The 12,254-nt window shown below is 46.0% G+C and overlaps 1 protein-coding gene across 1 annotated transcript in view; it reads left to right on the top strand.

Moving 5' to 3' along the window:
* LOC126392426 (G patch domain-containing protein 8) overlaps window positions 1-12,023 on the top strand; it is a 40,871-nt gene extending 28,848 nt beyond the window's left edge. Inside the window, exons 4-5 of the mRNA XM_050047810.1 lie at window positions 5,320-5,450; window positions 6,985-12,023. Coding sequence (XP_049903767.1) covers window positions 5,320-5,450; window positions 6,985-11,044 — 4,191 coding nt within the window. The 3' untranslated portion in view covers window positions 11,045-12,023. The remainder of the gene's footprint in view (window positions 1-5,319; window positions 5,451-6,984) is intronic.
* The last annotated feature ends 231 nt before the right edge of the window (window positions 12,024-12,254 follow it).

Raw genomic sequence — 12,254 nt, 5'->3', positions numbered from 1 at the left:
ACAACAATCCTGTTTTTAATGCGTTATCGATCTATACGTTAGGTGATTAATTGGTCTTGAAATATGCTGTTTCTCCTTTTGCTTAAAAAGACAAATATACACCCTTAATTTGAAGGTGTACATTGATTGTAAGGAAACTATAGAACCTATTTTTATTCAGCTATCTTGAGGTGAGAGTTCAAGGGACCCCTTTGAAAATGACCATGCCATGTGTTCCCTTGCCAACATTTAACAAACAATTTGGTGCATTATGTAGTTCCCTTCCCAACAAGCTATGCCTACATGATTGGTACCGATGAATACCTTAGGTTGTCCTGTTTCACAAGATACCACTACCGTTGTGCTAGCATAAAGAATGAGTGTGCCACGGCCTCTTAAAGACAGTAATATGGGCCGCCAATTATTTCCACCAGAGGGGACACTATAGGGGGCATCAATTGTATCACCATGGCTCCCCCTCTGAGGTGACCACTGCCCACAGCTGCTGGATATGTCACAATAATAATAACTGCAAAAGTCGAACTTATTTTCTCTCCTCTGACCTTATTCAAAGTTAATTTGTAGGAAAGCAGTCAAGTGATAACCCAAACCAAACTGGGCATGAACATGAGAAAAAAGGTGTGAAAATACACGAATGACTGGGGACTGGGCTTTTTTCATCTCATATTGTGCCTAACTTTATAAATGATAACACACAGCTATGGAATTATTATGTTGATGCTCTTGTTCAAAATGTGACTCATGACTTAACTTTTCTATGGATGTCGGTTTTTGAGCCACGATGAAGGCCAAAATGTGGCCTGCAACAGACTAGGCAAGGCTTTCTGCATTTAGCTGAGCAATTTCTGTAAAACCTGTGGCCCCTACCTTCCATTTAAGAGGAGTGAGGAGTCATCAGTCGATAACAGTAAAAAAAAGTCAATAAACAACAGGTTGTTCAACAATTATGAATCACCGCAACCACGAGAGGTCCTTGAGCATACAGTCATAAATGCACATGCAAAATATTAGGCAGATTGGTCCAGTAGTAGTTAAGATTAGCTGGGGACAGACAGATACACACACTCACACACACACACACACACACACACACACACACGCTCAAACACATGATCCCTTCCAGGCTTACGCCTAGCGGAGATAATTTAGGGTGCTTTCACACCTGGCCGGTTTAGTTCGGTTGAATCAAAATTCGTTTGCCCCCAAAGTGCACTTCGTTTGGGCAGGTGTGAACACAGCAATCACACTCAGGAGCATACCAAAACAACCAGACCAAGACCTTCTTGAAGAGGTGGTCTTAGTCCGGTTACAAATAAATTCTGGTGCGGTTTGTTTGTGGTGAGAACGTGTTCCGACCTCGATCCAAACTTTGTTTGTGGTGAGAACGTGTTCCGACCTCGATCCAAACCAACTGCAGTCACATGACACATTGTCTGGGTTAAACATGAGCATGTTACAGTCCTGGAGGATTATTAATGTGCACCTCCTCCTGTACTGCCTTAATATGCACATTCAGCACATCCAATGCATCAACACATTGTTTTCTAGTTGGAGCCGCGCCTCGTTTTCAAACTGTATGGTTTGACTAAAATGAACAATGACAGCAATATAGTCCACGATGACCAGCGCTAAATTCAAACTGCGTAGTTGTCCCTCCATTATGACATTAGAAAGTGTCGCCTTTATCTTGCAAATGTACTCTTCTTCAACGTCGTGTTTACTTCCTGTTTTTTTCCTGCATGGAAATTCTGACCAATCAAGAGCACTGGTCCGCTTATAAATGCTGCTGTGAGAACATGAACCAACTCTTGGCAATTATGTAACTAACATAGCCCCTGATTCGGACCAAAGCAAGAGAACTCTCAGTCTGAAAGCACCCTTAGACAGTCAGACAGTATCAAGGCAATGACACAGTGTAAAGTTTTTTGTTTTTTTTGGGGGGGGGGGGGATTGTTTGTCTGTTTTTGAGGTTTTTTAAGCATTAAAGAGTTCCTGAAAGACCAAACAGATCATTAGGCTTAATATTGTATCAGAAATAAAGAGACCCAGTAGTTGAACCAGGTGATTAGGTTACAATAAATTAATACATTATAAATAGACTTGAGGAATAGAATCAGGTGAATAAAAACAGTAAACAAAGCAACCTGACTGAAAAACTGAAAGAAAAGAAAACTCAGAATGTGCACAGTATTTCAGTCTTACTTAATCTCCACATCCCAGTTTCATAATGGTGTAAGTTTCTCTCGCTTTTTTTCTAGTTCAAAATTTAGAGCAGTTGATTTGTATGTATCTAGTACATAAGGATGCTGCTACAAAATTCACTTTATTCTTCAATTTGTACTTCCTCCAGAAGAAAAATAAATATTCGGTTCCAAATAAAACATGGAGCTATTAGTCATAGCTCAAGTATGATTCTATTTTTCCGGTTTGGACAAGATGAGACCAATGGACCATTAGGAAAAGGCCCGGCAGCAGGTTTCCTCCTGCGTTCTGCTTTCACATCCATTTTCATACGCAACCTCCACTCTGGACTAACAAGCTGAAGGTTCTGCTGATAGCACATTCTCCTACAGCTATCTGTTGTCATGCCAAGGCATACACTCACATACAAAAACATACAGACATGCACTTACCCATGTACACACTCATCCACAAACACAGGCAGTCTCTCAACCGAGCCAAGCCACTTCCCACTTCTGAACGCCCACACTGTGCAACATGAAATAAACATAAAATAAGACAGTTCCTTCACTGTCATTGTTCTTTGAAAATGAATCGAAGCAACTGCAGGCCAATGTTAATGCTTTGTTTTAGCCAGCGGCAGGCACATGAAACGAGCTGCATGAGGCACTGAGCTGACAGTAGCCACTGGCACTGTGGGAACACACACACACACATACAGGCATGCATGCACACTCTGCCTACTGAGCAGACAACAGATGAAATTCTAGCTGAAGACAGCTTCCCTGCAGGAGTATTGGCTTTGGAGAATGGAAGCTGATTGCGTTTGCTCTGTCTCCTTTCCTTGTCATCGATTCAGGGATAAACATGTCTGAATGCAGCGCTTTATCAGCATTTACTGCTGATTACAGAAATTGCTCATTACAAGAGAATTACGCTCCCTTTTAAATAAAAGAGCAATCAGCCCATTAGCATGGCCCCTCACATGCTACCTAAGAATACATCATCCCTCATTCTGAGGCCCTAGTGGATATGAATCAACTCAGACTCATCCATAGTTGCCTCAGCCTGAGCACTCCTTAACACATCTAAAGGAATATTGATCGGGGCTTTGACAGATGGATTGAGCTTCACAGCACATAGCTAGACTGGCATGTTGGAGAGCAAGAGTAATATCACTTCCCGCTGTTGGGGACATGGCATCATCTTTGAAGACAAAAGTATCCGCTTTAAAGTGGGAAACGGAAATATCTCGGCCCTGTGTGCTCAGTGAAAATGGTTCTGCGTGCAATATTTTGTTTGGCTCTAAATTTAGCGACAGGTTTGCCTGCAGTGGGACCTGTTTTTAAGAGAGAACAATAACCTGGCAGAGTGCAAATGCAAGCGGAAGAAGGAAGAATTCATCTTCATATATTCCATCTATTATAGACTGCTCTCTCGCTCTCAGTCAGTGCCATGGACAGCTACAGTACAACGACTCTGATCTTTTCTTCCCCCCTTCTTCCTCCTCTTTCCTGGCTCTGTCCGCTGTCGTTCATTATGTATGCCTCTCTGCTTGAACATGATTAATATTTCCCATAGAATGAGTTTGGCATCAAAGCCCCTCAAAGCTCCTTACCGCACACTAACAAACACGCACGTGATCTTACACACATCTGCAATGCTCTAGCACCTATACTGTAAGACACGTATGTTTAAGAGATACAAACCCACAAGTGCTGCTCCGCTGGCACATACTTAATGCTGCTTTCAGTGAGCTGACAGTGGGATGTTAAGCATCGAGCGATAATGTAAAAAGACACCCGATTGTGTAAGACTCAGCAAAGATTAACCTGACGACTGTCAGCTCCAGCATAAGATCTGGGTGTGAAAGAGAGTGAGTGTATAAATAAATCTGATGTCTGAGGGGCTAATCTGATGAGTGCACGTGTGCGTGCTGTGTGCGATACATACTGTATGGGTGGATAATAGCGTAACATAATCTAAAAGTGAGAGTGGTGTAATCCTGTTGCAACTTATACTACAGGATGAATTCACAAATATATAAAATAAACAACACATCCTGAATCCATAAGTCATGGATGGATTGCACACTGAGGTAGCTGAAATATACTGGGAAGCCAGAGAGAATAAGACGGGAGATAGGAGGGATAGTGGTGCACGATTCTGCAGCTATTTCCAAACTTCTTACTCTCTCCTCAGCCTTTAGACACACATGCTCAGACAAATAGAAACACACCAACGTGCACATGCACACACAGACACACACATCTGCCAAGCATGGATAAAGGAGGGATTAAAGTGTGTCAGAAAAGGAAACCGGAGCAAGAGGCATGAATCATTGTTTCCCTGAGAGGACTGGCGCACCTATGGCTATAGACACATAGTTTCAGATGAAATACACTCATGCACACTTGCACAAAACACACACACAAAATTGAGCTAATTGTTTTTCCTTACATGCACTATGATTCAAGTGAAGACCCACCAGTTCGCTCAAAATTAAATTACTACTCACACTATGATGTGCTAGAGTTACTACTTACTTACACTGGTCTAGGATTTTGTCAAGTGAAACCTTTGGCCTTTACATTGTCTCAGATGGTTACTTTGTCAATGACAAGTGGCCGTGCCTTTGTGTTTGGTGATGTGCAATTTCAGCGTCAGCAAATCATTGCCTTTGGTGCACTCCAGCTTGAAAGAAGATGTCATTGGATCAGAAGGTCTCTCAAAACAAGCTGTGATGACTGACAAGGGCTGAACATTTTCAAGATTTCAATGGCAAGAGCATCATCATCATTAAATCACTCATGTCACTCATCTCAGCTGCGTCTGTAATCTGCTATTCACCAGTTGGGTTGTGTTTGCTCTCAAGCTGTGTGTTGGATGGAAGACGCTTTCTTCCGGGCTGAATGGAGTTAATTGGACATGAGCTTTGGAGGAGAACATCTGCAAACGCTGCTGACTGATGTGTACGGTTTGAAAGACAGCTGCCTGCAGAGAGCTTCCGAAAACTAATCCCCTCACTCTCTCCTCTCTTCTCTCTGTCCTACTCTTGTGCCGCCCGCTACCCCGTGCCCTCCACATACTTTTTTTTCTGTCCCTCCCTCTATCATCCTTAATTTTCATTTCCTGCAGAGGCTGAAGGAACTCAAGCACAGAGAGTTTGCTCGCAACGTGGCCTCGAAATCATGGAAGGACCAGCGCAAACAGGAGAAGGCTCTCAGGCGTCTGCACCAGCTCGCACAGCTGCAACAGGAAACCCAGCGGTGGGTAGGAGGCGTGTGTATTTGTGTGTGTCTGTGCGGTGGTGTGTGAGTGTAATGAGACCAGGGGCAGGAGTCCAGGAGGGTTAGAGTGCGTCACATCCAGTCAACGTTTCTTAGATTTGATGGATGTATCCACAGATGTTAGAGCACCCAGTTGTCCTAGATAGGCCACAGGTGAAGTAAATATTACATGAAGACACAGTCTTGCCAGCGCTCTGAGAGAAGATGATTTGTAAGAGGAGGGGATGAAAGTTTTAGAGAAAAATGAAGAGTGGAAAGTCGAAGTCGAAGTTAATAAAAATAAGTGAAACACGTTGATAACTTGCCCCTGGGTTTGCATACCTAAAGTAATCAAAACAACCGATAAAAAAAATACATCACGTAATAATCAACTTGATTGCACCTATTCCCTCTGCAATTAAATGTGTTTTCCTATAATCAGGCAATGATATGTGAACGACATCACTATGACTGCCAAGCCTCTGATTTATTCTTTGTTTCTTTCATTATGTCGTTTTTCTTTTTTCTCTCAATAGCATACTAATGCATTATTAATTAACCTTTATCCATAATTACCTTTTAATGTTATATCCATGCACTATATATACCTGTATAGTTATTTAAAGGTCCAGTGTGTAGGATTTAAGGGCATATATTGGCAAAAATAGTACAGTATAATAAGATGTTTTCAGTTGTGTAGAATCAACTGAAAATAAGATTCCTGTTTGGTTACCTTAGAATGAACCATTTATATCTACAAAGGGAGCAGGTCCTTGTCTGTGAAGATTGCCATGATGCAACACCACGTTTCTACAGTAGCCCAGAACGGACAAACCAAATACTGACTCTAGATAGGGCCATTAGTGTTTTCACATTGGCCACCTCAGTAAGAAGACCCTCCACGACGAGAGCCGAGGGAAAATTATGATTTTAATGTGAAACTGCTTTATTCAGTGTTTCACCGGGTCTGTTTGTTTTGGAGAGGAAGAGACCTCTGCGGATGATTTGGCTCCCAGTAAAAACCTCCTGTAGATCTGGCTCTTAAGTTATCAGAGAAAAGAGGTGTGAACACATTAGCTGGTGCTGGGCAAGCAGCCCGTCTCTGACATGCCAAACAGTGCCGGAAAAACACTGATTTGTAGCATGAAACTGTTGTGATTAGTGTTTTTACTGGTTTAAATCACCTGGTCTGTTTGTTTTGGAGAAGAGGAGACCTCTGCTGATAATTCTGCTAACAGTAAAAACACACTTTTATTGAATTGTATTGAATTTTTAATGAACTTTAATCACTGCCTCTTAATTGTATTTGTGCATTTGCAACACATGTTAAATGTCATGTCAATAAAGCCTGTTGAACTGAACTGAAAAAACGAACTGAACACTGATGGAATTCTAACCGGGAGAAGTTTCAGCTGGTTGCAATCTGCAATCCTCACCACTAGGTGTCACTAAATTCCCCTAAATCTTACACAGTATTCCTTTAAATGTAAAAGAAGCCAAACTAAAATCAGGAATATTTCACTTTCTGTTGCAGAGCCACAGGAAGGACATCTGGACTAAGGAGTACAGTCAGGGCTGTGAGACAGCAGCAAGACAGAGATGTGGACCAAAGAGACCGCAGCCCTGAGGACAAACCTGAACCTTTCAACCATACCCAGAGACCCCCCCCTACGCAACACAGGACAGCCCGTCTCAGCCATCAGGCAGAAGATCCATGCCAATCTCCTCCTCAGATACCCCCAGCTGCTGCTCTAGCAGAGTCCCCAATAATGACACATCCGGCATCCGATACAGACCCTCCTGCAGTGAACCCCCAGTCTTGGTTGGGCTTGTATCCCCAGCTGCCTCTTCCTGGGCAGGGGAGAGTGGGAGGCAGGCTTGGGGTGTCTTTCTGCTTCTCACGCAGGGGGCCCAGGCTCGAGCCTTCCGCCTCCGTTTTCTCTGACCTGGAGGAGGAGGAAAGAGAGAAGAGGGAACAAATGAAAGAAAGGATAAAGGGGATGCTTGAAGACATTGACAGGGAAATTGGGGCAACAGATGAGGGGAAACACAGTGAGAGTGAAAAGCATGAGTTCAGATCTGACAGTGTTAGACTGAGCGACACGGGGCCGATCTCCAGAGAGGCTGCCCATGAGGAGCAAGAGATCGAAAAAAGAGACCTAGTGAAAGCACACTCTACTATTTCCACAGCAGCACCTGATAATCAGAGCCATGATTCACTGTTCTTGCAATCACAGACCCAGGAGGCCCTATGGAGCACAGCACTTGCAAGGGCCCACATAGACACCGAACACACAGATAGCGAGTCAGAGAGAAAGCAAGAAACAGAGGGGGGGAGGGAGGGAAGTCAGTATATGTGTGTGCTGGGTAAAGATGGCTCTACCCGTCTGAGATGGCCCGTCAGTTTGCTCAAGTTCACCAAGTCTCAACCACAAATCTCCTACAGTTGCAACCCACTCTTCTTGAACCAACAAGAACCAGAACAACTCACAGAGAATCCGCGGGAGTCACAACAAAATCAGTTGCGTGCTCTCTCAGATGAATCAGATCTACGTGTGTCAGCTATTCTTACACCAGACACTCCTTCCTGTTTACAAAGACAGACAAGACAAGAGCTGAAAGCACACAGACAGGAAAAAGCTGAGGATAATTTCAAGGCAGAGCAACATATCGACGCGGAGACGGAAGCACACCTGTTCCTGAAGAACAAAAACCTTTCATTGTCAGAAACAAGAGCAGAAAGAGGTAGATGCACGCTAAGTATGGAGAATTGTGTTAGGGCAGCTTCCCATCCATTTGACCTAGCTCAGAATGACAGCTCTGACACAAACTCCCAGAATCCTCTGGGAGGCAGATTAGGGGGTGCGAGAGGGATCAGGGAGAGAGCCATCATAGCCCTGAGCTGTAAATTAGAGTCTGTCACCCAGCCTGGCACACAGAGGATGTGCATCAGCCCGTCCAGGTGTGAGTGTGGGGGTGAGACAATGTGCAAGTGTGCCAGCGCTCCGCAGCCGTACGTGGGTGTCTCAGAAGTGTCACGCAAAAAGAGGAAAGCCAGCACAAAGAAACGCAAGCTGGGAAAAAGGAAGAAGGAAAAAGGTTCAAACAAGCGCCAATCAGCAAGGTGCAAAGTGAGGAGTGTTGTCTCTACAGTCTCCACTGGCAGAGAGAGGAGTGGAGAAGCTGGAGGGAGCTGGGGGAAGAAAAGGAGGCAAAGGGAGACGGGGGAAACGAAGAGGAGGAGGAGGGTGCAGAGAGCAGGGAGCAGCTGTCTCCTGGGGAGATGTGAGGCTGAGCCAGTATCTGTCTCTGTCAGGAAGAGGAGGCCTCACAGGAGCCACAGCACTGAATCCCAGTCACAGCCAGACAGAGAGCAGGCAGAACACTGCAGTGCCGACTCCCAGCTCGCCAGACACACAGCAGACAGACACAACGAGGGGGAGGGAAAGCGAGACGGAGATGCGGTGACTTTTCCCTGGCGGTCTCACTTCTCCTTACACTCCTTCTCACCAGGATGTAACTCAAAGCTGTTTTGGGAAAGGGGTCACCATAGCAACCCCAGGAGTTTCATTGACTGCTGTTACCCTGACAACAGCTGTGGTTGCAGCCCAGCGAGAAAGAGAAAACTCCTCCACAGGGACAGGAAATTCATTCATAGTAAGAGGAAGAGTTCGAGGCATCATGAAGTCTGGGAGGAGACAGAGAGGGGCAGGAAAATGGGAGGGCATTCAGGTTGTAGAGACAGGGGCCTGATGTCAGATCTAGAACAGTGGGAGTGGATGAGGGGGAGCTGTCCTAGAGGTAGTGAGGAGGGCAGGTCAAGGAGTGGGTGGAGATCGAGAAACAGAGCAGGTGAGTGGGATCGGGTGGCAAGATTTAGCCCCAGTCCTGGCAGCTGGGGCAAGGGAGGCAGACATCTTAGCACAGAAGATGTAGACTGGGACAGGTGCAGTGTGGACAGATGGACGTGGGGCAGCAGCGACAGCTGCGAAGACAGGGGGACACATAGATCAACGTCAGGCTCCAGGACAGGGGCGGACAGCAGAGACAGCCCGGGCTGTGTGTGGAAATGTGCAGGCACCAGACGCTCAAGCTCGAGACACTTCTCCAGCCCTGAGTGGTGGACAAGTAGGCAGACATACAGCCCTCAGAGTGTGATCAACACACGGGCCAGCAGATGCCACAGCCCGCGCTCCTGCAGCCCCTGCAGCAGCACCAGCATGTCGGAGCTCAGCTGGGAGTGGAGCAGGAGCAGTACCTGCTCAGGAGTCACGGTGGATGGGTTGACAATGAACTCCAGCAGGACATCCTCAGGAGCTCCAGGACTCTCATCTGAGGCCCCACAGGAGGCAAAGAAGCAGAGCAGCCCCATGTCCACTTCATCCAGCCTTACCTCTTGCTCTCTCTCTCATTCCTCGCCACGCAGATCCTCTCTTGCTCCCACAGCCCCAGGCCTCAACACACACCATTGTGACACAAGCCCTTCTCAGCTTAAGGAGCCCAAGTCACAGTCTGATCTTGGCCATGAACCGTCCACTCTTGTCAATACAAGCAGGTCAGGCACAGCTCTACCAGGACTATCCCCTGGTAAGCCACAGAAACCAGCCAGGATGTTGCTTCTCCCTCTCATAGGGAAACTACCTGCAATCCAGAGAAAGGCTAGGAGAACAAAAGGGCTGCAGGAGAAGAGTCAGGAGAAGGAGGGAGAGGAGGAAGAGGAGGCTAAGGGCAGTGGAGTGGATCCTGGAGTACTTGTCAGCAGTCAAAAGTGTCCTCTGGAAATGGTTGAGTCAACCCCCTGCAGCATGCCAAATCTCTGCTCGTCACAGTTTAACACTGATGACAAGCAGAAAGGTGGAGAGACAGCTCCGCCAATCAGCTTTACCGCTGAGGAGATGGACAAATATCGTCTCCTGCAAGAGCAGGCCAGAGAGCACATGCAGAAAGTCCTGGAACAGACGCAAGACAGCGCAGACATACACACAGAGACAAATTACACACACACGGCACAGACAGAGAACTGTGGGACTTCAGAGGAACAATACACATCTGCACCCCTGCACAACCCTTCACAGCCTCAGACCCAGTCACTTCACACAGACACAATGCAGACACAAGCACAGCACACCCTCCAGGTCAGTCTCCCGCTTCCACACGTGACCCAACAAGAGAACTTTACTCAACCCATGGCTCTGAGAGTCCCAAACCTCCCTCCTCTTCCACCGTCCCCCCCTCTCTCCAGCCTCCATCATATCATTTTACAACACGCAGCCCTCTCCATGGCCCCCTCCTCCTCATCATCCTCCACCTCATCTACCTCTCCCGCCATCCACCCTCATCCAGCTCAGCTCCCTCACCCCCTGCCCCCTCTACACCCCTCCCTCCCTCACCACCTCCACCTCTCTCCCTTCTCCATATCATCCCTGTTTCCCTCCATCCTGCTGTCCCATCATCCCATCCCTCTCCTCCACCAGTCCCCCGCTTTTCACGCGACACCACTTGCCCCACTCTCTCCGGTGTCCCTTCAACCGCTGAACCCACAGTCTTTCATGGACAGAGCGTGGCCAGTGAGGTTTCAACAGAAGGCGTTGTGATTTTCACAGAGTGGCTGCCATGTTTATTAATCTTCCTTGGCAACACAGTCTAGCGAGAGAAAGAGAGGGAATTTTTAGTTTGGACAAAAGCCTGCTATTTGAAATGGCGATGAGTCAGTGCTTTTACTAGCATCAGCTCCAACTCTTATTCGCATATGCCCTCACACACATACACACACACACCTACACGCACGCACACATGCATACACACAAACAGCCCAACTACTGACTGTTTTCAAATGAAAATTTGTTTCTCCATCTAGCCTCTGCTGTGTTGCAGCAGACATTGAGAAAACCGACTTTGATCCTTTGCTTTTTCCATCATTCCTCATTCAGGCCCAGAATAAAGGGAAAGGTGCACCTGCTATTCAAAGACAAGCTGGGCTTGTGTCATCCTCTCTCTTTCCCTCTGAACCACAGACAGACCAGCTGCCTTTTGAAGTATCCTTCATGCCAGGGACAGAGGGGCAAGAAAGAGTGATAATACTCTCCCCTTATCTCCATTTCATACAAGTTATCTGAGTGAGAGTGTGACTTTCAACAACATAAATAACGTTCCAGGGACCGGGGGGCATAGCACAGCCATTTTAACCTTGATGTTTACTGTATTTGTGTGTGTATAAGATAGAGGTAATTCTGAACTGACACACACATACACAGTAGGAAGGACAACAACTAATTTCCATATCTGACACATGTAAAGCCCGGTTTTGTCTCTATAGTGTAAATATTCTGACAGTGAGTAATAACATTAGAATCATGGGAAACAATAAATAAAAGGTGGATTTAACCTCGACCAGTGGTGCAATGCTTATTCCACACTCAGTGGCGTCTATGATAACAAACACTTCAACAGCTTTTCATACTTATATGTGACATAAGATCATTTTTTTCCCAGGAGGCATTTAACACCATGGGTTGTTCAGACAGCAATGAATGAATTGGTTCTGATACATTAAAACTTGGCTGAAAAAATAAACAGGCTGTAATGCTTTTTTCTTATTCTGTCTGATGCATGTTGATCGTGCAACATGTTGCAACGCATTCCACATAAAGAATTGATACTGTGGGGGTTGCCACATTTCAAAGGTGTGAGGCCCAGAATTGCTTTAAAAGCGCGTAGAGTTGCAAACCATTCTTGCTGGTGACCATTTAACTGGAAGTTATGCTGGGTGCATGTGTATCAACCGGAAGTTAGGACTCGAGTCAC

This window comes from Epinephelus moara, chromosome 6, assembly GCF_006386435.1.
Source record: "Epinephelus moara isolate mb chromosome 6, YSFRI_EMoa_1.0, whole genome shotgun sequence".
Taxonomy (NCBI): domain Eukaryota; kingdom Metazoa; phylum Chordata; class Actinopteri; order Perciformes; family Serranidae; genus Epinephelus; species Epinephelus moara.
The sequence above is the reverse complement of the archived record's forward strand: the minus strand, read 5'-3'. Positions and strand labels throughout refer to the sequence as shown.